Below are 24,893 nucleotides of genomic sequence, written 5' to 3' on the forward strand. Positions count from 1 at the left end.
CGTTTTCGATCTCTATAATGGTTTCGAGGCGAATCAGAATCTAGTTATTCGTCTAGGTTTAGATAATTACTTTTCGTATATCTTTTCTTAATTGTCAATTATGATTAAGATGATAATTAATAATTCACTAAAAGGGTTGAAAACAGTATTTCTAATTTTATTGTTCGATTTTACTCGTATTTATATTAGAGAATAATGACGGTATTAAACTTAGCATTTTAAAGCATAATAATGGATATGTCAAATGCAATGATGTGTTGATATAGTTCGTTCACCAGGAGTTTCCACAGCGCGATAGTTAGAAGAGAAACATCTCCGTGCCTGAAATTTAGACAGCCCTTAATTTGCGCCAAACACAAGCAGTGAATTCTTTTTCAGTCACTTACTTCGCTTTATCATCTGCTATTATACCTTTTGTTACTCTAGCTAATTAAATATAGTTTTAATTTAAAAACTGCTGTTCTCCCAGCAAAATGTTTCATAAAGGACAAACTATTCACTCAAAAGAAAGAAATATCATAAAAAATGGTGCAAAATATCATCAAATTTATGATATATTTATTGTTAAAAAAATGAACATAAAGTTTGCGAAATAAATATTTTTGCCAAACGATTGCCAAGTAGCAACATTGTTCAGGCTCTCAGAACCTTCTCCCAAAAATAGCGAAATAGTATTGTCGCATACCACGTGATGAAGGCGGAGCCAAGTCAAAGAATATATATACTTATATATTCTTTCTAATATATACTTATATATTCTTTGGCCAAGTGCCAACTCCTGGTGAACGAGCTATAGTGTCGGTCTATAAATGCTGTAGGATGAATAACAATTTATAGTTTTCATTTCATTTTATAATCGCTGTTGAACAGCAGATCCAATTTTGAGTTTACAGCTACCAACGTTTAAATCCGTAGCTTTGTAATTTTGAAACCAATTCAGAAGAGTATCGAACTCCTTGGTGAAATTATGGAGGGCATTTGCTTTCGCGAAGGATCTTTTGATGGAACTAACCCGCATTTTGAGTTGCATGAAGAGGAAAACTACGAAAACCTCTAACGTTTAGCTTGACTGAAAGAGGACGGACTAACGCAGAGTGGTACCATAAGTGGTATACCCATGGAGAAAATTCCCTTCTCCTTCTGGTTTATATCTAAATTGAGGAGGCGGCCTCACAAATGAGAACCCCTATGGTCAAAAATTGTGATGGCATGTCTTCAGATCATCCTTAGAGATGTTTCCTAGACCGTCGCTAATAGACCTACTAAACTCAATGGCGTGACAGCCCATAGAGGGCCATTGCATACTGTGCCCATCTCAGTTTTCTTGACCTTTGGGGTCTGAGGTGCAAGAGCGTCGCTAACAGACCATTGTGTATAATATCTCCCTGATAAATAACCTGATAAAAACAGATAATAAAGTACATACCTGATCAGAGTGTATGGCTTCCCCGTTTTGGTAGCCCGACTACTTGCTCGTGAAGTCGAGCACTTTACGTTAAAATAGTTTAACGAGGACCTCTATTGCACACACTCGAACCCTTCGTAGACTGATCAAAATGGTCACCCACCCCCTCACTGACCGGTGCCAGCGATTCTTGACTTTGGTCAGTCCGTTGGACAGCGTGTCTTACGATCACATTGCGGAACAAGAAGAGGAGATGAAAAGGAAAAAAGAAGAGAAAGATCAATTCTCTTTTGAATTCTTTTTTACACGGATTAAATTTTTACAAGGATTCTATTTTTTGACTTATATATACAATGTACTTGAAGAAAAGTGTTATGAGCTTTTCTTCGTATATTTTTTAAGTTAAAATTTTTGTAATAAACCCACTATAAGTTCTTCTTAATCCCTGTAACGTTAGAACGAGAAAAAGTTTAAATACAGGAGAAAACGACATAAAAATATATATTTCAAGTAACTTGAGAGATTTATGATACGTGGGGTTTCAATCATTTCTTTCATACATTATTGATAACCCGAATTTTATTTCTTTTTTTAAGAGAAACTATATTTCAAAGAAAATATAACGAACGATTCCTTTTCAGAAATTCTAAATTCGATTTTCCCGTTTCAAAGAATGCTGCTTAAATTTCTCGTCTTCCGTCTGCGAACGAGACAAAATTTCTAATCATTTACATTTCAAAGTAAAAGTTTTTGTCCTCCTCTTCACAAGTAAAATGGAATAAGTAACGTCGCCAGGGAATTTATAGAGTTACTCGTGTCCCAAATTGAGTAAATAAACTACAAATGTAGAGATGAAAGAAATTAAAGATAATTTGCTGGAAATAAACGTTAATTAGCAAATACAAATGCTAAGTCATTCTGAATTACTAGTTCAAGCTACGGCAGTCAGTGTGAGCAATTCTTCGCGAACAGTTGCAACCAAATTGTAAAAAAGTAATTCAAACAATATTAGCATGGCTAATAAACCAGCATTAGCTAACTAAATTCCTAGCAAATAGACAGATCAGCACATTCTAAATGAATCTGTAAATAATATGAATAAGCAGTCCAATCTAAAGTTGATAGCATACTAAATTCGTCTTAAATAATCACGACAACAGGTTCTGACTACCCTGTCCAAATAAGGGTTATCAGTTCACGCAATTTGCAACGAATGATAATTTTATCGAATAATCACAGAAGCATTTTATAACAGTAAACAATATAGTTTAAACATTAATGTATGCAATTCGTAGGGAATCAACAGGACATCAAATTCCAAATGAATATTTAAATTGAAAATTCTATGAATGAATATTGTTGTTATTACATATGCCACTTTGCTTCAGTAGAATCGAGCGAAGCAGGGGTGTGCACTTTTTGTTTTTTAGTGGTGCCATCTCTGAGCAAGACTACGAAATTGCCACGTGCACGTCACATCCCGTTTCACTGGGAGGATTTATTCACACATCTTTCATCCCAGCGCAGATCGTAATTTTGACCTGAGCCAGATTTAACTCCGATCCAATATCCCACTACATTTTACTGAACTTAATCTAAAAATATGTACTTTATCTTGTATTCTTTAATATAAATTAAAATATATAAACTCTAAGCTCAGTGGCACGACAGCCCATAGAGGGCCAAGGCCTACTGTTCCTGTCTCAGTTTTCCTGATCTTTGGGCTCTGAGGAGCACGAGCAAGTGTTTCGGTTGGGTGATCAGCCCAACCTGGAACCCCCAGTGTTTGGATCCCAAGCATGCTTGGTACTCATTTTACCGACCCACTGAAGGCTGGGTGAACCTTGCCCCGGTCGAAGAATCGAACCAGAGACCTGTGGCACGACAGCGCGAAGTGCTACCACTCAGCCACCAGGCGCCAATTAAAATATAAAATATACATTAATAATATTATATTACATATAAAAATATATACTTCACATTAAAATCTATGCTTTGTATATTTTTTTAGCTGTTAATCAATAGAATAGCAGATTATATATGCTAGCAAATATTCAAATTGTCTGATATTCAAAATGATGGTTCTTAACTATAACTTCAGCTAAGTTTTAACTCTATTTATGGAATGCTGCATAGTTGTTAAAAGAAAGATTTTAATTGGAAATAAAATAAAAAATACGTAATCGCTTGCAAAAGACTTGGAAATTTTGTGCAACAATAATAATAATATTATTAAATAATTTTCAAGTCTGAATTAAAAATGTTTTATGCCTTTTTCAGGTAACTAGTAACTGAAGGATAGAGATGCCTCATTTTGGTAAAAACAAGAGTGAAAAGTATGAGCTAAATCCGTCTGAAAGAAACCGAGAGACTTACGGATCTTGTAAAAAATCAGGGGACGATGAAGATTTCATTTTGTCAAGAGACGAATTGGTGAGTAACTTTTAAATGAATCAATGAAAAATTATAGATGCATCGGAGAGAAAAGTACATTCGTAAGTATTTTTGTGCGACTGCATATTTTATAAGAAACAACTAATTTAATTTCCTTATCTTTTCGTCAAAAAAAAAACTATGTAAATTGCATACAATTTACCACTGAACCTTTTATTTTGAAAATAATTACATAAATTGTACATCATAAATTCGATAGATTTTCCCCGTTTAACTTGGAATACTTCCTCCATGTAAAGACTGAAATTTCAAAATTATGTTAACCCCTTAAAACTTGTGCGCTCGAGTTAATTCGAGCGCGCTAAACAGGCCAAACTGTGCACACTCGATATAACTCGATCGGTGCTGTATTTTATACTGCTATAATTTTTCACACTCGAATATAATCGAGAATTGAAAATAACAATGTGAAAGCTAAGAAAAAAATCATTTTATTGATATTTATCATTTACATAGGATTGTAAACGATAACACTTATTTATTCAAGGATAAAATATAAGTCTTTTTCTATGGAACAAAAGCACAGTATATCAAAATTGTCCACCAAAAAAAAAAGGTTGAACCGGAAGTGGCAACAAATAGAAACCTTTGAGGAAAAGGATTTTTTTACATAAAAAAAAATTAATTTTCTCGGCTGTTTTTTTATCAAACAATCTGTACGTTAAGAGGTTACGTTAAAAGCACTATTGAAATCCAATAATTGCTGTCTCTCCGGATCTCCCTCATATCTTTTGCGGGGAACACGTTATTATAGCCACCAGAGCACTTTCTTGGACTATCTTGGTTCAGCAATACCGAAGCTGAATGAGACGATGACTTGTCTTTATTGTTTCTTGTTTTTATTTTACTTGCTATATTTTGTTAGAATTTATTGGAGAAAAAAATCTGACAAGTCACTACTCTCTAACTTTCGGATAACCATGGGTTATTTTGCTGTCTTTGAAATAGCAACTTAGGCTAGACTACCAAGTATTAAAAATATATATTTATGCAGGGTGCCGCAGTTAATCATTTCAGAAATTCTATTCCTAAGTGCATCCTGATGACTTAAAATTACATAGCAATGCTTCCCTGAAGTGGTAGATAATGTTGAGCCAATTTTCTGAGTGTTTTTCCTAGGAATCATTTTGAAAAAGGACTCAGTGCCAAAAAAATAATGCCGTAGATGTAAGGTCTGAATTGAAGTCGGTAAACAGAACTTCGAATATTTTCTTTGATCCATGTTTCTTTTTCCTTTTTTTGGTACCCTTTAATGTATATTACCCTTTAATGTACGTATCGTATATTTGTCCCAATGCTTGATCTAAGATTTCTCTTATCATCTCCATTTGTGTTCAAAATTACAATGCTATGGGTTTGAACTTAGGGTGCCACAGTTCCAACATGAGCAGCTGTTCAGTGTGGGCTATAAAATAATATCAAATGCGCAAATCAAGCACAGATAAAATAAATAAACGAACGCGTACACATTTGTCTCGTGACTTTTGAAAAATAGACCATGTGAGTTTTAGATACTTTATTTAATTTAAAGAAATGAAATAGAATAAAAGTTGAACGTTGGAGGTAGGTACTTTACTAGCGTCGCACTCGAGCTGCATAATGGGCTATTGGTGACGGTTTGGGAAACATCCCTGTGGATGATCCGAAGGCATGCCATCGCAATTTTGATCCTCTGCAGAGGGGCCGGTTCCCCTGCTTTGGTAGCCCGACGATCTGCGCGTGATGTCGAGCACTTTACGGTAGAACAGTTCAGCGGGAGGTAGAACAGTTTACCTATACTACACACCCTCGGTTCCTAGACTGGCTGATCAAAGTGGTCACCCACCCGCTTACAGACAGCAGCCGGTGATGCTTGACTTCGCTGTTCTACTGGGAACCGTGTCTTTACGATCAGTCCACTGCGGTATTGAAAATGTTAGAATAAGCACTTCAAAAATACGATAATTAATGCAATTTGACATAGAAGATTGTTTATCATCGTTAAGGCCTGGTTTCTTAGGACAAGACGCCGTCGGCTGGAAATCAGCGCTAACCTCTGATTGGTCCATTTGTGAGTTTGATAGTATACGTCATCGAACGCTCATCTTGAACTACAATTGCCGTCCAACTCAACTGCAGTTGAATTACAACGTAACGTAACCACAGAAGCAATGGCGGACAACATCCAACAGCACATTGAAATCAGCCAAGATTTCGATTTTGACATTAAACATAGCTTCTTCATTAAACATAGCACTCTTCATTTAGCTCAGCTATAATGTGTTTTTTCTTGGACGGCAGAACTTCATTATTTGTTCTCTAAGACACTGGTCGACAATAACAAAATCAATACGAATTCAAAATAAATATTTGTTTACGTTATTAACGCATGCGCAATGAGAGATAATGTCTGCGTTGGACCGACTGCTCACGCTGAGCTAACAAAAAAGTATTTTTTTTGGCGTCAGCTCTACGTCAACTTTCCGCTGACGCCCAGATAAAGCGCTAGTTCTAAGAAACCAGGCCTTGAGCTAACAAACCAGTATTTTGTTGGCGTCAGTGGGACGTTAACGTCCCGCTGACGCTCAGATAAGGCGCTTGTCCTAAGAAACCAGACCTTTAGTATTATTTATAGTGTGGCGTAACTACCACTATGAAAGTTTAACATCATTCACTAGTATATAAAGCATGCTAACTTGATTCTATCATGAGGTACCTTTTGATAGATGACGGTTGGTATTGTCGATTAGCTCCGCCCCCACATTGGTGACCTTCGAACGTGATTTGCTCACGCAAGTAACGCCCACTTCGCAATCTCTTGACGGTTACGCCTACTTCGATGGATAGTCCACATTGAACAGTTGACTTGCTATTTGTGAATGCATCATTCACCTCCTGCGCTGTTGCTTTTCAGTCTCGTCTCGAACATTCACACACCGCCTACACTCTCAACGCCTGCATACTCTCGACTGCTAATGGCAACACAGGAGCGACTTCGACTGTGATGTTAATACACCTCTCACATTCAGCACTCAAAAAATCCGGCGACTCTCTCCCGGTCTTTCACAAGTACAATCAACTAGTGAGATCTGTTCATCGAATTATATCTCTGATAAAATTCTGGTGGGGGAGTACTGTGGCGTAACTACCTTAGAGGAGTAATTTAGGTAGAGAGAACCAGTCCCCCATCCCTCGTNACATCATTCACTAGTATATAAAGCATGCTAACTTGATTCTATCACGAGGTACCTTTTGATAGATGACGGTTGGTATTTTATATTTTATAACCATCGTTGAACAGCCGACCCAATTTNCGATTTTCCCTCCAGTAAACCCTCTCCCCATTCTTTTCCTATGGAGGTGAATTGATGAGCTGTGTTTTTAACTATAAAATTTTAAAAAATTGGTGGTATACTGCTGTGCATTTGGATGCAACGAAAAATTCATTAAAGGAGGACCTTTTACATTTCACTAGAAAGATTTTTATTCTTTTATATTCAATTATAAACATTTATTTTCTATTTATATGTTAGCACGTCAAGTTATGGAATGAATTTAATTGGTTTTTAACTAGCAAAATAGCAATTATTTTTTTATATTTTTATTTAAANTTCGGACGTGATGTGAACACACCTACCTCGGCAGTAATGCCCACTTCGATATGGGCACGCCTACCTAGACGGTAACGCCTACTTCGATGGATGATCCACATTGAACAGTTGACTTGCTACTTGTGACGGCGACATTATCCACCTCCTCGCACTGTTGCCACTCAGTCTCGTCTCGATCACGCATAACGTCGGCTTGCATACTTGTGATTACTCGACTGCTAACGGCAACAGAGGAGCGACTACGACCGTGAAGTTAATACACCTCTCACATTCAGCACTTAAAAAATAATAAGGTGATCTTAATAAAGCTCTCCCGGCTTCTCACAAAAACAGCAATGAATCAACTAGTGGTATTTGTTCATCGAATTCTATCACAGATATAATTCTAGTGGGGGAGTGCTGTGGCGTATCTACCACTACAAAAATTACAACTACAATTCACTAGTATATAAGACATGTTAACTCGACTCTATGTCGGGGTACCTCTTCATAGATGAAGGTTGACATGGCCTAATACTCCTCCCCCCACAATAGCATTAGTTGTTTTAAAATTTTTAATGAGATTTTTAATTCTTACCTCTAACTTTTCTATTCACGAATCGATATCCAACAAATCCTCTTCTACTTTATCCATTGCAGCTTCATTCTCAACAGTGTCACAGTAGTTGTCACGTAATATGCAAACGGATGATTGAATTTTTTCAATATTATTTATTTTTGTGTCTTAGTCAAGTTCATTATATTTTTTCATCTGGTTTATTCAAAAAAATTTCGAGACGAGTTATTGTAGCTTTAATGCTTCCCTTTTTTATTATTAAGTTACTCGTATTAAGTCCCCCTTTTTTTTTAAGTTTTTCCATATGTCAAATTTGTTCTTATAAAGTCAAATATTTCGCAAATAATCCATGATACGAAATCAAAATTATTAAAAGTTTCCGTTTAAGATAACCAAAAATGCTTATGACGATTAAAGAGTGAACTGTAAATTTAACAAATATCTCAACACAAGAAGTTCACCATAGAATGTCCTTAACGAAGAGCGATATATTTTTAATTGACATCCATATTTTTATTATAGGACTCTCACCATAGAGCATACTCATCGAAGAACTAACAATTAAATTAAAAAACAAAACATTAACAAACAGTTGCCAAATTATCGAATTATCTTTTACGTGGCGACAACAACAAATTTAGATTCATGACATTTAACAGTACTTGAGCATTCGATCATTAGAGCGAAAGTTATTCAGGTTTATACCTTTTTTATTATGCGCACTGTACACTATAGACTCTTAAAATATTTTTTGTGAACTGAAAAGCAATTTTGCAAAAACAAATTCTTCTTAAAAGATGCGGACGACTGTAATTATACGATAATTTAAACGTTTAATTAAACGAAAATTGACAATAATTGACACCAGCTGTTTTCAGCTATCTCCCAAAACAAGGGAAAGATTAATGACCATGTTTACTATTTCTAATTTCGTTTAAAAACCTATAATAGCTTTTTTTTAATGTATAATGGCATACCGTACAGATAAAGCACCTTACATATTGTTACTTTGACCTGAAATAAGTACGTCAAATCAAATAGAATTTTTAGAATATGCTGTTCTGCTCCGATTTCATCAAAATGGAGTCGGATTAGAGAAAAAGATAGTTAGTTACTTACTAATGCACCACGTCAATAATCCTTAGAACTTCGAATACTAAAAAAGTAGAATAGTCGCGGAGTAGTGGCTCGCACTTTTAAAAATGATGAGTACATATGAAGGTGATTTTAATTTCTAATTACTTCCTTTATTTATAAAAAAAAACAAACAGACAAACAGGAGAAATTGGAAACTTCAGAGTTTTAAAACAACAAATTTATTTAAAATTCGTTAGTTTTTTTTTTTTTTTTTTTAAATTTTGTACAGTGCGGAGAAAAAAACGGAACACCATGAAAAACTTTTGATCTAATGAACAGATCTTCCCATTCTAAGACACAATCTTAATAGATCGTGTGGATGAACTCAAATGTGCAAATTTATAAGTGTATACGATATTTTAAATTGCGAAATCAGGCATAAAAGTCCACATTTTCTGAATAAACATCCCATTTTTTCGACAGGTACAGATTTCTAACCCCCAATATATAAGGAGCAATCGCTATCTAAATTCGATTTCTCCAGAACAGTGTGAACGATTTCGCTCAAGTTTTGCCTTATGTAAAATTGCATTCTTTAAAATTGATGTAAAAAAAATTTAAATCTTACAATGCAAAAATTTTTCGACTATTATTAAATGAAATATTAGAAAATAATATTTTTTGCACGGAATTATCTTCGGACAAACGAATTTTTTTAAATTGTATGCAAAAACTTTTTCGATTCGCCTAAGATATGGCAATATACGCAAAAACTAATATTAGCATTAAGGGGTCCGAAATTTGGATTGCTGTCCTGATCAAACTATGGAGATCATATTGTGGCCACCCCCTATAATTTGGAGATCACAAATCCAAATCCGTCGAAGCAAAGGTATGTTTATTCAGAGAATGTACGTTTTTGAGTCTGGTTTTGCAATTTATAATATCTTTTGCACTAATTAATTAGAATGCTTGAGGTCACCCCTTCGAACCATTAAGATTATGTCTTAGAACGTGAAAATCTTATTATTAGATCTAAAGCTATTTTGGGCGGCTCGCTTATTTCCTTATTAAATTTTTTGCACACTATAAGTTCTTCATAAGTATCCTAAACGAAAAGAGTCAATCTATCTTCTTTACAGTTCTTTTCTTCTTACAGTAGTACGATGTATCCACGCCTTGTGCATAGTCTGACAAGCAATTTTCGAATTGGAGTCCATAAACTCTTTCCATTCTTCAGACTGCAAAATCTCTTCGTCATGGGTGATTATGAAATCCTGAACTGCATCCAGAAAGTCTGAATCACAATGCATATCGGCGAGATGTAAGACTTCACAAGCACTTTTCGATGACAGTTGATCAAACAAAATCGAAGCACACTTATCTTTTAGAGTCATAATCTGATATTTATCTGAAGCGACATACAGTTTAGTAACGCTGTCCCAATTCCTGTCTTCCAAAACTTCGGAATACATAAAAAACAACATTTTATCCACAGTTTCTGGATCTAAATCAGATATTTCAACTACATTTTTCTCCTTTTCTAGCATGTTACTTTCGAACATAGCACTGAATACAGGAGATCGAGCACATAGCACAGTCTTGTGAGCTGGGAACTTTTTTCCTCCCACAATGATTTCCATGTCTGTAAACTTTCGTTCAATGTAAAGACACATAAAATCATCTCGTAAATTAACTTTATTTTTCTCGTAGCTTTCGGACACTATCTTTGTTTGAGATACTGGCATTTCAGAAAATTCTTCGATCCAAGTATTTGATTTGCGTTCTGATAATGAAAATTCAAAATCTAATGATAAAATATCAATTAGAGAATCACTTGACTGTAAATCTTTTATGCTAATAGGGGTTGGAAAACACCAGACATTTGTTTCTTCTTTTTTAAACACGTTGAAATGAGTTGCTCTGAACAGGTGCTTTCCTTTTTCATCAGTAATGGATAATTTACAAATTAAAATGGCGTCACTTTTGCTTTCCGAAGTGTTAGTAATGTCCATTTTTAAGGAATCTTTACTTTCAGATGCGCAAAATTTTATATCAAATGGCATTGTCAAACTGCATGCCAACGGCGATGGAAATAATAAATTTTGATTTTGATCAAAAGTTTTGATGGTCAGATTGGTATATTGAATCCTTCGATATTCAGCTTCCACCACAGTTCGAAATGAATATTGATTTACAATCAAATTGTTGTCCGAAATTATACGTAGGTAGCATCGATATACTACAGTGTTAGGAAAAGTTTCAATATCGATTTCTTTAAAACTACCGATATCAAGCCAAAAACTTGAAAATGTTCTTTCATTTTTGTCTTGAAAAACTGTTGAACCATCTATCGTTATTGAGATAGAACAAGTAAAACTTACATTTGAAGGGGTAAGGCAGTCGTTTTCAAGACGGAAAGAGTTATTATAAAAACATAACCTATATTTGTGAGTTGTCCCGATAAGGAAATAGGGGCTACACAAAAAACTGAACCTCTCTAGGCAATGAAAATTTTCAATTTTCCATGTAACAATACAACCACCGTTTTCATAAAGTGTCTTCTCCATTAATGAGCATAAATGAATCTTAGAAAAAGTGTTTAAATATAACCTGGGCCAGGGAATTGTTCCAAATGGTAGAGATTTCCCTCAATCTAGAACTTAAATCTGGAAAAAAATAAGGGCAAAATTGCATCAGTTATAAGAAAATCAGACATTATATTGAATGTTAGTACTTTGAGGAACTAAACAGAACAGTCAGAAAATGAAAAACTGATCGCTCATTTTAAACTTCTGTTCTGACTCACATTCATGATTGAATAATGGTAATTCTAAGATCTATACTCAGTATTATCTAAAAATGATTCATTCTTGAAAGCGCCTGGTCTCCCAAGTCAAAATCTCTGATGGATTTCCATTGATGGAACAACATAATCTTGATGGTAACCATCAATAATTTCATCAGGAACCATTATATTCTTGATGATAACCAACATAAGTAGCAATCAATCACCCCTATGTCATGGATCATCATGGATTATGAGAGGCAAATTTCTCTTGATGGTTAACCATCATAGTATTAAAGTAGCATTTTCAATCACGGATGTTTGTTGGAATCTCAAAAACCATCAACATGGCATAATGAAAAATGTTGGATGATGGTGACCATCAAATGATGTTTGACCAGCATGAATCGCACAGAAACCATCAAAATGCTCTGATGGGACCATCAAGAATTTTGACTTGGGCTGACTCACATTCGTAATTAAATATTGGCAATTCTAAGAACTATACACATAGTAATCGAAAAATGAAAATCAAATCCTTCTTAAAAGCGTCTGATTCTTAATTTAAAAAACAGTCTGGTTTAAACATTCTAAACAATGTTTTTTTGTTTAAACTAATACTGAAGTCTTATACTCAAGTCTAATAAATATTTAATTTATAAATAACAATCGAGCAATACTCCTATTTTGCAAAAATTCTGTTTACAAACTATATTAGAAGTATATTCTTAATATTTATTTCGAAGAAAAAATAATTTTATTTATTAAGTTAATTAGGTTTTTATTTCATAAAGTGGTTTCATAAACAAACTAGCATTGAATATCACTTGGGAGGGAAGGGTATTCAAAAAAAAAAAAAAAAATTTAAAAATAATTTATACGCTTTTTCCTACCATTGAAAACACGATTTAAATTACATTCACGCGACTTGAAATCACACATCGCGATTTCTATTTACTCGTTTTGAAAAAACGCATCCTGTTTCGTATTTTAACGATTCTGTATCAAATATCGCGTTTCGCATTCACCTCGATTTAGAAACCACTGTTACGATTCGTATTGGCTGGTCGATACGAATCCCGTACCCGGCTCGCACCGACCACAGTGCTGACGTAAAATATCCTCAGTAGTAGACGGATTATGTGTTAGGCTCCTCTTGCCGTCAGGCGAACCGTGGGAAGATTTCGTGGTTTTTCTCTACATGTAACACAAATGCGAATTAGTTCATTTAAAAAGGTTTCCACGAAGCAAATGTCTCCCAATACTTGATTCAGGAGTTCTCTTGTCTTCTGGATTAGGTTCAAAATGACAAGGCTACAGAGTTGAACATTTGAAGTCGTAAACCCAAAATTGGGTCGGCTGTTCAACGACGGTTATAAAATTAAAATTATTGTTTTTTGCATTTTCTTCAAGATTCTCTCTAAATTATCGTAATCATCTTCTACATCTCTATCTTCCTCAGCAAGAGCATTGATAAATGATTTTTTACCAGCTTTTCGGGTATTGCAAGCAGTTCTACTATCTTTTATGCAATCATTGCGTAGACGCATTCACAAGCAGTATTTTTTTTTTTCGTTTCTTTTCGATCCTGTAGTATTCACAGTAATTTAGTAGACTGCTTTTAATGTTTCCTCTTCTTTTTCTTTTATAAAATATTATTGGAAATTATATTTTAATGTAAAAATTACCATCTCAAATACATAAAAAATCAAGTGTTATTACCTGTGATTCTAACAGTACCTTATTCATTTTTCAAGTATTACATGTTCGGTTTGAAATGAGTTCCGTTCTTATTAGTTTTATGAAAATATTTGCATATTTTTGTATGCACATCTCACATTATAACATGCGTTTGGATGTGCGGGGCCGTTACATCGAGCTTTCAATATATTGATGACACACATTACGACTATTAGTTGTATTATTTAAAATTAAAAATCAAAACTTCCTTTAAAATTAGTTTGTCTTCATCTTATTTTCATTTGAATTAAAGCTATTTATTGAAGTAGAATAACACGTAAATGTAAAGGCATGAAAGAAGTTGCTATAGGTCAAAAAATGAAGCATAAATTCTGCTTCATTAAAAACACCAATTAAAACTAACTTCTGTAACCAACTTAAAAAAAATCCACGTCACATTTTTTGACTTACGCTGACCTCGGCTAAAAGGGGGGGGGGGATTGAAATTGAATATAGTTAAATCATTGCAAATCCTATTAGTAAAAAAAAAAAGGTCTCCAAAACGTCAAGAAAGCAGTCGTTATTCAAACAATAATGTTACCAAATTATTTTTCTTCATTCCAGCATTTAAATTTGGCAAAACGTGCAATTTGTTTTAAAAATTGGCAATTTAGGTCATTTTTCACAATAGGTCAAGTAACCATTTTCGAAACAAAATATTTCATATTGGTACACATCTTATTCGAATCTGAAGTACAGTTCCGTTTTTCAACACTACGCCTTGTTAGCGAGATATTTAGATGAAATTGCAATTGGACATAAAAATAAGAAAATCTTTTTAAGCGATGGGTACTTTTGGTCAGCTCTCACCATATGTCAAGTAAGCATACTTGAAACAAAATATAACACATTGGTTTTCATTTCATACAAAATTTACAGAGCGCTTTAACGCATTCGCGACGGCAAGTATCAAAATGCATTCAGTCGTTTTTGCAAAATATCGAAATGCAACTTCAGTTTTTTATTTATTTAGTTTTTTAATATTTGTTTTATCTTATTAGGAACACCGATTCCAAATTTGAGAATTCTACCTTTGCAAAAACTTGTTATTTAGTATTATTGGATTAATTAGGCTAAGTACTCCAATAATTACAAAATATCGTAGTGAAACTTTTTTAGTTTTTCCATTTTTCTGATAAATAACATATATTCAAAGTTTTAGCTTTCTAAATTTATTTATTTCAAAATCAAAAATTATGTTTGTTCAAAAGCAAAGAACGGTTAAGTGATTTACAGCGCCATCCGTCCAAACAATTGTGAACTGAAAGCAAAACTCTGAAAAGTTTGTTTGCTTTGTCGCTTAAATTTTCTGTACGAACTGCTTTATTTATTTTAATCGAATGCTTTTTTTTTCAACTGCAAAAATCATCAAATTTAGATCATCAAATTAGAAAAAATCATCACATTAACAAGAGTTTTCAATCATAAACCGTAGAAAAAATTCAATCAGGAATGGCATCTCATCCGGAAGGAACCTATTTTTTACAGGGCACTGGAAGAAACGGAAGAAGTTGCAATAGACCAATACAAACTCGTAGAAAACCTGCTTAAATTTACGTAAATTTAAATTAATATAGCAGCAAGAAGTTCAAAGGTTTTGATGAAAGAAATTATAAACAATAAAAATTATTAGTAAAAAAAAAACCATTTTTAATGCAGAATTTTAAAAATCTATATATCATATTATTTAAGAATCGATTTGCAATATTCATACTTAATAGCATTTATTTAAAAAAATGTTATGCTATTTGAATTCGTAAATTTAATAAGTTTTTTGGTAGTGATTATGTTTAATGTGTGAATTAGTAACTTTGTGGTATTAAATAAACTCGGTTATGATATTTTAAGAGTTCTTTAAATAATTATAAATTTAAGTAAGTGTTTTTTTAATTTCAGAATTACTTTGTTTGAAACAGAAATTTTTAAAAGTTTACAGTATAATTTTATGAATACTGAACAATTATACTTTCGAATCAATATTTAATATTTTCTTACTTAAGTCATTTTGAAGTGGGGTTTCAATAACTTCGAAATGAAAGGACAATGAACAACTGCTTTACATTTTTGTACAAAATTAATTTAAAAGATCCCTCAATTCAACATATAAACATTATATGATATGATTATGTTGATTGAAATCTAAAGTTCTTAAAATCAGATGAAAAAAATGTAAATTAATTATTGCGAAACTACATTACACCATACTACAAGATTTGTTTCTGCATTTGCGTAAAATAATAAATAAATATACGTCCCCTGAATTCCTCAGCATTAAAATTCGATTATGAAAAATTGGCAATGAGCTATTTTTTCTATAAAATGACTGAAAAAAGGTTGACAAAATGCAGTAAGGCTATATGCCTATGCAGTATATATAATTAATAGATGGTCCCTAAATTGGAACTGGATTAAATGTTATTTTCACAAGTATTGCTAAAATTAAAAATTAAACAGTATTTTTTTCAAACCTATTTCTTAAATATCCACATTTGCATTCTTAGAAATTATTCAGAGCACGCACAAAAATCAAGAATATCAGACGAAAAACTAAAAATCTGGGCAAAATATTTTTGTATTATCAGGAATATCAGGACTACGTACCCTGAATATAGGTTTCAGTTTTGACTATTGTTATCAGTTAACTTTGTTTATCTAAAGCAGAGGTCGCCAAAGTGGTCTATATAGACTCCCAAGGGTCTATTTAACAAAGGCTGGGGTCGATCTGAGCCAGGGGGTCGAATGGGGGTCTATCCGAATCGGAAGGGTCGATTGAGGTCTATGAAAAAACAGTTCTTATTACGCAAATCACACATACCTAATTAAGTATGTAAAATTTGTGAATTTTTTTATAATTGACTAATTGACTTAATATCAGTTTCTTTATAGAACATAAATTAATAAACGTATATTTATTCGGGTGAAACAAGTAATTATGTACCAGTGCGCAGTGGCATGAACTCTGCACTTCTGGTTTATAAGTCATATGCATATGTGCCATAAAATTGACCAATTTTGAACCCATTATAGGGAACCTTGCAAAAAAACACCAGGCACACCCATCTCATTGATTAAGAAGCAATAAACCTGTAGTTACTTTACTTACTATTTCTACTTTTTTATTATTACTTATTATTTAATAAATATTAAGGTATTTAAATTTCAACATTAATATATTTTTCATGAAAATATTGTTACACAATGTACTATTACTTTAATAAGTGTTTAAAATCATGAAATAAATTTACAAACACAGTATCTAATAGAGTTTTATTTTAATTAACAGAAAACTACTTTTATGGGGGTCGATGGAGACTTCGAAAAATTATGTAAGGGTCGATGGTCAAAAAAGTTTGGTGACCCATGATCTAAAGCGAAATTGAGTTACGACAAGTTTTCCGAATTTAATTCTAAAATGCTTGAATTTAGAAAACTCAAAACAGATTTACGTACACTATTATCTTATTTAACCACGGAGCAAAACTCATTATGACCAATAAACACTTAAAATAGCACTTTTAGTTTTAATGGCTTAGCTCTGTTGTTATTCAGTGTTCTTTTTGGAATTTAATTATAAAATAATGATAGTAAAAACCTTTTTTTTTTTTTTTTACATAAAGGATGTTCCTATGACGTCTTATTTTTTACGTCTCAATATATGTAAAACAAAAACAATATTTAAAAGATAAAAATTATTTGGATGGAAAGATAAAAATTATTTGGAAAGATAAAAATTATGTGGATTATATATAATTTGTAGACGGTCCCTAAATTCCAACACTTGAATATAGTTGTTTTTACAAGTATTGATAAAATTTTAAAAATATCAAATTTTCCGATCTTTCAAATCTTTTTCTTAAAAATCCATAAATTGCATTCTTAGAAATTATTCTGAACGCGCACAAAAATCAGAAATATCAGACGAAAAACTAAAAATCTGGACAAAATATTTTTTGTATTATCAGGAATATCAGAACAAAGTACCCTGAATAAAGGTTTAAGTTTTGACTACTGTCATCAGTTAACTTCGTATATCTAAAGCGAGATTGAGTTAAGACAAGTTTTCAGAATTTAATTCTAAAATGCTTGAATTTAGAAAACTCAAAATAGATTTACGTACACTATTATCTTATTTAAAAACGGAGCAAAACTCATTATGAACAATAAACAATTAAAATAGCCTAATTTGATTACTTTCAGTTTTAATGGATTAGCTTTGTTGTTATCCAGTGTTCTTTTTGGAATTTAATTATTCAACATTGAAATAATGATAGTAAAAATCTTTTATTTACTTTAAAATGTTCAAAAATATTTTTTTTTACATAAAAGTTCCTAAGATGTCTTATTTTTTTAAGTCTCAATATAAGTAAAAACAAAAACAATATTTAAAAGATAGAAATTATTTGGTTGCTTATTTAAGTGTTCCTTTCTCCTTTGATATACAATTAAATAAACTATTATGTAACTATTTATTTATTTTATACGTCTCAATACATTTAAACAAGCATAATATTTAACAAATAAATATTATTTGGATAGCGTCAAGCGTTACTCACTCCTTTAATATACAATTGAATAATTATTATTCAATTATAGAACTATTTATTATAATTAAATATACACATCATTTCATAACATGATCGTATAAATTTCCGGTAAAATATTTAGTGCCGTGGCGCCAACAGCGTTACGAACTAACTCTTGTCTTTTATATTAGCAACATTGTCTTTTAAATTATACAGAAATTATTGTACGTGTTCAACATACTACATTACGTATAAGAAAATTATTGTAAATATCAGTTAAACATTGTAAATATAAGTTTCTTAAATCTACTTACCTTTTTAATTGAGTAAACGAACAAATCGAGGTCCTTACAGGCTATTTTCTGGGGTAAAGATACGAACAAAACTTTTGAAACTCTTCTGTTTTAATTTTTGTCTCGGTAAGTCACGTGACTTCCTATTACGTCACGCTCTTATCACCCAGTATATTTTCAATATACTTTCACTTTCGCTATCGCATACATTCTTTTTTGGCACAACTCTTCTATAACTATCATCGCCAAGTAATTTAAATTTAATTTTAAAATTCATTTTGTTTGTAGCTGTTGAATAATCTGAAACTAAAATAATTCTTGATATGCCTTATTTTGTTAAAGAGAAATAAAATTAAGAGGGAAATAAAGCATATTTTTTTTTCCTTAAAGAAAATGCTTCACTAAACTTTCGATCTCGTAATCGTGTTCTGATTTTAAATATGTGATTTTTAATGATTAAAACCCAAAGACAATTTCCAGGTAAGTTGACAAATAATTCCACTACAAAACTATGGTCAGAAATTGATTTTTTTTTAAAAATTTATCTATGGAATAATAAGAATTGCCCTAAATCTATGACATTACGACAAATGCTGTTTTAATAATGAGTAAAAAATTCAATATATAATGGTAAAATTGCGGTTATAACGCCTTCCTATAATTTTTTTTTCCAGGTGATTTTCTTTTTTTACCCCTCTGTGTAACACTAATGTAAGTGATTTGTAACCAAGAGATGATGTTAAAAACGAAACACAGATTAGAAAATTTAGTTTAAAACAACTTGATTATATTTTTTAAAAATAATTTTTATTTAATATTTCATGCGGCTATATTGCTTAATACCGAGGTGGCCGAGTGGTTAGCGTGTCTGACTGAGAGTTCGAATCCCGTTCACGGCATGAATGTTTCTCTGGCAGTTGTGTAATATGTGAATGTGACCCACCATATGAACGGGTATTTGTGGCAGTATGGAGTGGTTAATGTTACTCGCCTCTGTGACTTTGATTCACAGGTGCCCACCGGATATAACAATAAATGAGCAACACTTCCGGAATGTTCTAATGCGAGGAATGAACATTCAGTGCCTGCTGTTATCAAAAAAAATTTAATGCTGTAATAAGCTTAAACAGGAAACAAACATTCAATTAACAAATTTATTCAAAATGAGTAACACATCAATGAAGTTACAATTTTAGTTATAAATTTTTAAAGGAAAACACAATATCATTGTTTTTTGTACACACCTTTGAAAAATCAATATTTTTCATTTGTTGTTCTTAAATTCTTTTCATTCTTTAAAACGAAAACTTTAGTGAATTTAATTGATTCTTGAATAGATTTCCATTCTGAGGCTGAACATTTTCATGTTAAAAGAGTTTCCATGCATATTTTTCGAAAATACTCATGCGCAGAAATTTTTCCCTAATGATTTTATTGCAGCAGTTTATTAAAATCGCTCTGTTAAAAATTATTAAAATCGCTAAAAGTGCTGAGAGTGCGTCAACAGGCATACAGCTATAAGGGAGACATATATTTGACCACTAACTTTAAATCTATTTGTATTATTTTTATAAGGAAATAAAATTTTTTATTTGCCGTGATGGCTGAGGGGATAGAGGGTTCGCCTTCCAATGAAGTGGACCGGGTTCGAATCCCAGTTGATACGAATTCCGCATCCGGTTTGCACCGACCACAGTGCTGACGTGAAATATCCTCAGCGGTAGACGGATCATAGATTAGAGAACCTTTGCCGTCAGGCTAACCGTCGGAGGTTCTCGTGATCTTCCTCTCCATGTAACGCAAATGGCAAATGCAAGTTAGCTACATCAAGAAGTCCTCCACGAAGGCAAATTTTTCCCAATACTCAATCCAGGAGTCCCCTTGTCTTCTGGATTGGGTACAAACTCACCAGACTACGGAGTTGAACATTAGTAGTCATAAACTCATAAAATTGGGTCAGCTGTTCAACGGCGGTTATTTGACATATATTTGACAATACAATAATATTTAATGAGAAATAAGCTATGATTTTCTGACAAATTTATTACTGATGTTTTCAGTCATTAAAATTTAAATATTATTATTTGTTGGAATCTCCAAAACCATCAACGCATAATGAAAAATGCTAGATGATGGTGACCATCAAACGATGTTTGACCATCATGAATCGCACATAAACCAACAAAATGCTCTGATGGGACCATCAAGAATTTTGAATTGGGCTGACTCGCATTCATAATTAAATATTGGTAATTCTAAGAATTATAAACAGAGTAATCGAAAAAGGAAAAACAAATCCTTCTTAAAAACGTCTGATTCTTAATTTTAAAAAGCAGTCTTGTTTAAACAATTTAAATAATGTTTTTTTTAAAATTAATACTCAAGTCTAATAAATATTTAATTTATAAATAACAATTGAGCAATGCTCCTATTTTGCAAGCATTCTGTTCACAAACTATATTAGAAGTATATTCTTAATATTTATTTCGTCGAAAAAAATTATTTTATTTATTATGCCGAATTAGGTTTTTATTTTATAAAGTGGTTTCATAAACAAACTAGCATTGAATATTACTTGGAAGGGAAGGGTATTAAAAAATAATAGTAATAAATAAATAATAATTTTTACGCTTATTCCTACCATTAAAAACAGGATTTAAAATTATATTCACATGACTTAAAATCACACATCGCTATTTCTATTTACTCGTTTCGAAAAAGCGCATCCTGTTTCGTATTTTAACGATTTTGTATAAAACATCGCGTTTCGCATTCACCTCGATTTAAACGTCGCTGTTATGATTCGTGTTGGCTGGTCGATAGCAATTCCGTACCCGGTTTCCACCGACCACAGTGCTTACGTAAAATATCCTCAGTAGTAGACGGATCCTGGATTAGAGTCCCCTTGTCGTCAAGCGAACTTCGAGAGGATTTCGTAGTTTTCCTCTCTATGTAACGCAAATGCCGGTTAGTTCATTCAAAAAGGTTTCCACGAAGCGAAATTCTCCCAATACTTGATCAAGGAGTTTTCTTGTTCAGATTGGGTTCAAAATGACAATGCTACGGTGTTAAAAATTAGTCAGACAAATCCTTCAAAATTAGAAATTAGACAAATTAGAAAAACAAATCCTTCTTACAAACGTCCGATTCCTTAAAAAAACAGCCTTGAGTAAACAATCTAAACAAAACTTTTTTTTAAAATTAATACTCAAGTCTAATAAATATTTAATTTATAAATAGCAATCGAACAATGCTACTATTTCGTAAAAATTCAGTTCGCCAACTATATTAAAAGTATAGTCGGAAAATTTATTTAGTAGAAAAAAAATATTTAATTTATTAAGTCAAATTAGATTTTCATTTTATAAAGAGGTTTCATAAACAAACTAGCATTAAATATCACTTGAGAGGGAGTGGAGTTAAAAAAAATCATTTTTACCCTTTTTCCTACCATTGCAAACTCGATTTAAAGTTATATTCATAAAGTTATATGATTTAAAATCACACATCGCGATTTATATTTCCTCGTGTTGAAATAACGTATCCTGTTTCGTATTTTAACGATTTTTTTAAAATCAAATATCGCGTTTCGCATTCACCTCGATTTAAAAGCCACTGTTATGATTCGTTTTGGCTGGTCGATACGAATCCCGTACCCGGCTTACATCGGCCATAGTGCTTACGTGAAATATCCTCAGTAGTGGACGGATCATAGGTTCGACTCCCTTTGCAGTCAGGCGAACTGTCGGAGGATTTCGTGGTTTTCGTCTGCATGTAACGCAAATGCGCATTAGTTCATTCAGAATGGTTTCCAAGAAGCAAATTTCTCCCAATATTTGATTTAGGAGTTCTCTTGTCTTCTAGATTAGGTTCAAAATTACAAGGATACGGAGTTGAACGTTAGTAATCGTAAACAGAAAATTGGGTGGGCTGTTCAACCATCGTTATAAAATTAAAATGATTGTTGCTTGCACTTTCTTCGAGATTCTCTAAATTATCGTAATCATCTTCATTAGCATCTGTATCTTTCTCAGCAATGAATGTCTTTTTAAATTTTCATAAATTATAAAGCATTTTATACCTGTTTTTAGGCAATTGCAAGCAGTTCTACTATCTTTTATGCATTCATTGAGTAGACGTAATCAAAATCTGAAAATTTCTTTTGACGAATATAACAAGATTACGAATCATATTAATTTTGTTTGGAAGATTCTATCTTTCTTTTTTTGTGAAATCATCTTCTTCGAGTGGTTTGTTATCAAGTTAAAACCTGTTGTATTCACATGATTTTATAAACTGCTTTTAATGTAGCCCCTTCTTTTCCTTTTATAATATATCATTTGAAAAAATATTTTAATGTAAAATAACCATCTCAACTAAATTAAAAAATCATGTGCTATTATCAATTATTATAGTAGAGCTTTATTTATTCTTTTTAAGTATTGCATGCTTGGTTCAAAAAGAGTTTTGTTCTTATTAGTTTTATAAGAAATATTCACATATTTTTATACACACATCTCACATTTTAACATGCGTTTGGATGCGTTATTAAATAAAGTAATTATAAGTAGTATTAAATAAACTTGGATATGATATTTTAAGAGTTCTTAAAATAATTATAAATTTAGGTTAACTATACTCATTTACATTAGATATTGTAAAATTTCAGTTACTTCAATTTCTTAAAAAATTAAATTATTGCTTTTCAGTTTTTGGTCAATTAAAAATGATATTTTAAATAGCTTGATAATCAACACTATTATTTAAAATAGATTGCAATTATAAACTATTGAAAAAAACAGTTTGAATATTTTATATTTCTTTTTGAGTAAGAGTTTTTTATTTATTTTTGTTAGATTAAAAAAAATTTCTTTCTTTCGGGGTGTTTTTTTCTTCCTACTTTGAAATAAACTTTCCACAGTGAAAACTTATTTTTGTAACTTGATATTTAACAATTAAATTTATCTTATGAAATTGTACAGAAGTTTTTGTCAGTCTTCCGAAATATGAAGAGACATTTTGAGTCTACACTAGTTCCGTGTGTGAGCCGTTCCTCTTTAAACTTACATCTGATGGGAGCAAAAGGTTATTCAAAATTCTTGCTTACATTACAGATTTAAAATTTATAATACAATGTGAAATAACAAATATAATACTTCCAAAAGTCTCTGAGAACTATTCTCTGTTCTGAAAACTAATTTATTTCATGTTCATCATGTTGAAAGCATTATCAAGTCCCTTTCAGGACTTTCTACATAGTCAATTGAGAATCCATACACCACAAATGGTTTAAAAAACTTTTCTCTCGCTAATTTTACTATTTCTGCATCCGATAAATCAAAGTTTTAGGTCTGTATCAAGTCTTTTAGGTTTAGTACAGCATTTGGTACTAAATTTTTATAGATGTTTATAAGAAAAAGACACTTACTTCTAATGGCAAATCTTTGGAAACTCGAATCTATAAACAAAAATTCTTAAACAGTAGAGGACTTTTACCGTCCATTTAGCATTGCATATGACACTTGAAAAATATTTTGTTTGACCTTTGAAGAACATCTTCTTCGCTGTGACAAATTTCTTAAATATCAAGCATAAGGCCGAGATAGCCTGGTTGGCACAGCACTGGGCTTAAGTCCAAGAGCTCGTGGGTTCGATCCCCACCGATCGAAGATTCCCCGTGTTATAGTATTATAAAGTAGCAAGTTAAATCTGTCGAGTCGCAAAATCCCCCATGTTTTCATAACAAATCAATACCTCTAGATCCAGGAGTTTCCTTGTCTTCTGGATCGGTTCAAAATTACAAGGCCACTAAGTTGAACATTAATAGTAGTAAACCCAAAATTGGGTAGGCTGTTCAACGACGGATATGAAAAAGAAATATTGAGCATAGGCCAGCGAAAGCCTGTTTGGTATGGCACTGGGCCCACGTTCAACCGGTCGTGGGTTCGATCCTCACCTTCCGAAGACTCCCTGTGTAGTAAATGGTGACTGATGCACGTTAAATCTGTTGAGTGTCAAAGTCCTTCATGTTCCCATTACTAATCATACTTCTGGGCTACTGATCTAGGAGTTTCATTGTCGTCTGGATTAACTCAAAATTACAAAACTAAGGAGTTGAACATTAGTAGTCGTAAACCCAAAATTGTTTCGGCTGTTCAATGACGGAAATAAAACATATCAAGCTTAGAGCCGTGGTGGCTGAGGGGGTAAAGTGCTCGCCTCCCAATGAGGTAACCCGGGTACGAATCCCAGTAATGGCTAGTTGATACGAATTCCTCATCTGGCTCGCATCGATTGTAGTGCTGACGTAAAATATCCTCAGTGGTAGACGGATCATTGGTTAGAGTCCCCTTGCCATCAGGATAAACATGCTAAGTTTGCGTGGTTTTCTACTCCATTTAACGCAAGTGCGAGATAGTTCCCGCAAAAAACCCTTCAAATGTCTTCTCATACTTGATAAAAGTGTT

At 32.5% G+C, this 24,893-nt stretch overlaps 2 protein-coding genes across 4 annotated transcripts in view; one reads left to right on the top strand and one right to left on the bottom strand.

Annotated features, from left to right (window-relative positions):
• LOC107437749 (anoctamin-7) overlaps positions 1–24,893 on the top strand; it is a 117,862-nt gene that overhangs the window by 36,987 nt on the left and 55,982 nt on the right. The window contains exon 2 of the mRNA XM_071186867.1: positions 3,686–3,838. Coding sequence (XP_071042968.1) covers positions 3,710–3,838 — 129 coding nt within the window. The 5' untranslated portion in view covers positions 3,686–3,709. The remainder of the gene's footprint in view (positions 1–3,685; positions 3,839–24,893) is intronic.
• On the bottom strand, positions 9,303–24,004 carry LOC107437747 (speckle-type POZ protein). Of its 3 annotated transcripts, none has more exons than XM_016049845.3 (2): positions 23,855–24,004; positions 9,303–11,751 (listed from the first exon to the last, which is right to left on the bottom strand). In XM_016049845.3, exon 2 carries the CDS (start codon positions 11,650–11,652, stop codon positions 10,219–10,221), a length of 1,434 nt encoding a protein of 477 aa, XP_015905331.2. In that variant the 5' UTR covers positions 11,653–11,751; positions 23,855–24,004; the 3' UTR covers positions 9,303–10,218. The 3 variants fall into 3 exon arrangements, with proteins under 3 accessions (XP_015905331.2, XP_042899212.1, XP_015905332.2); XM_043043278.2 differs by lacking the exon at positions 23,855–24,004 and adding an exon at positions 23,583–23,793; XM_016049846.4 differs by lacking the exon at positions 23,855–24,004 and adding an exon at positions 18,448–18,576.

Source organism: Parasteatoda tepidariorum, chromosome 10 (genome assembly GCF_043381705.1).
Source record: "Parasteatoda tepidariorum isolate YZ-2023 chromosome 10, CAS_Ptep_4.0, whole genome shotgun sequence".
In the NCBI taxonomy this organism is placed as follows: domain Eukaryota; kingdom Metazoa; phylum Arthropoda; class Arachnida; order Araneae; family Theridiidae; genus Parasteatoda; species Parasteatoda tepidariorum.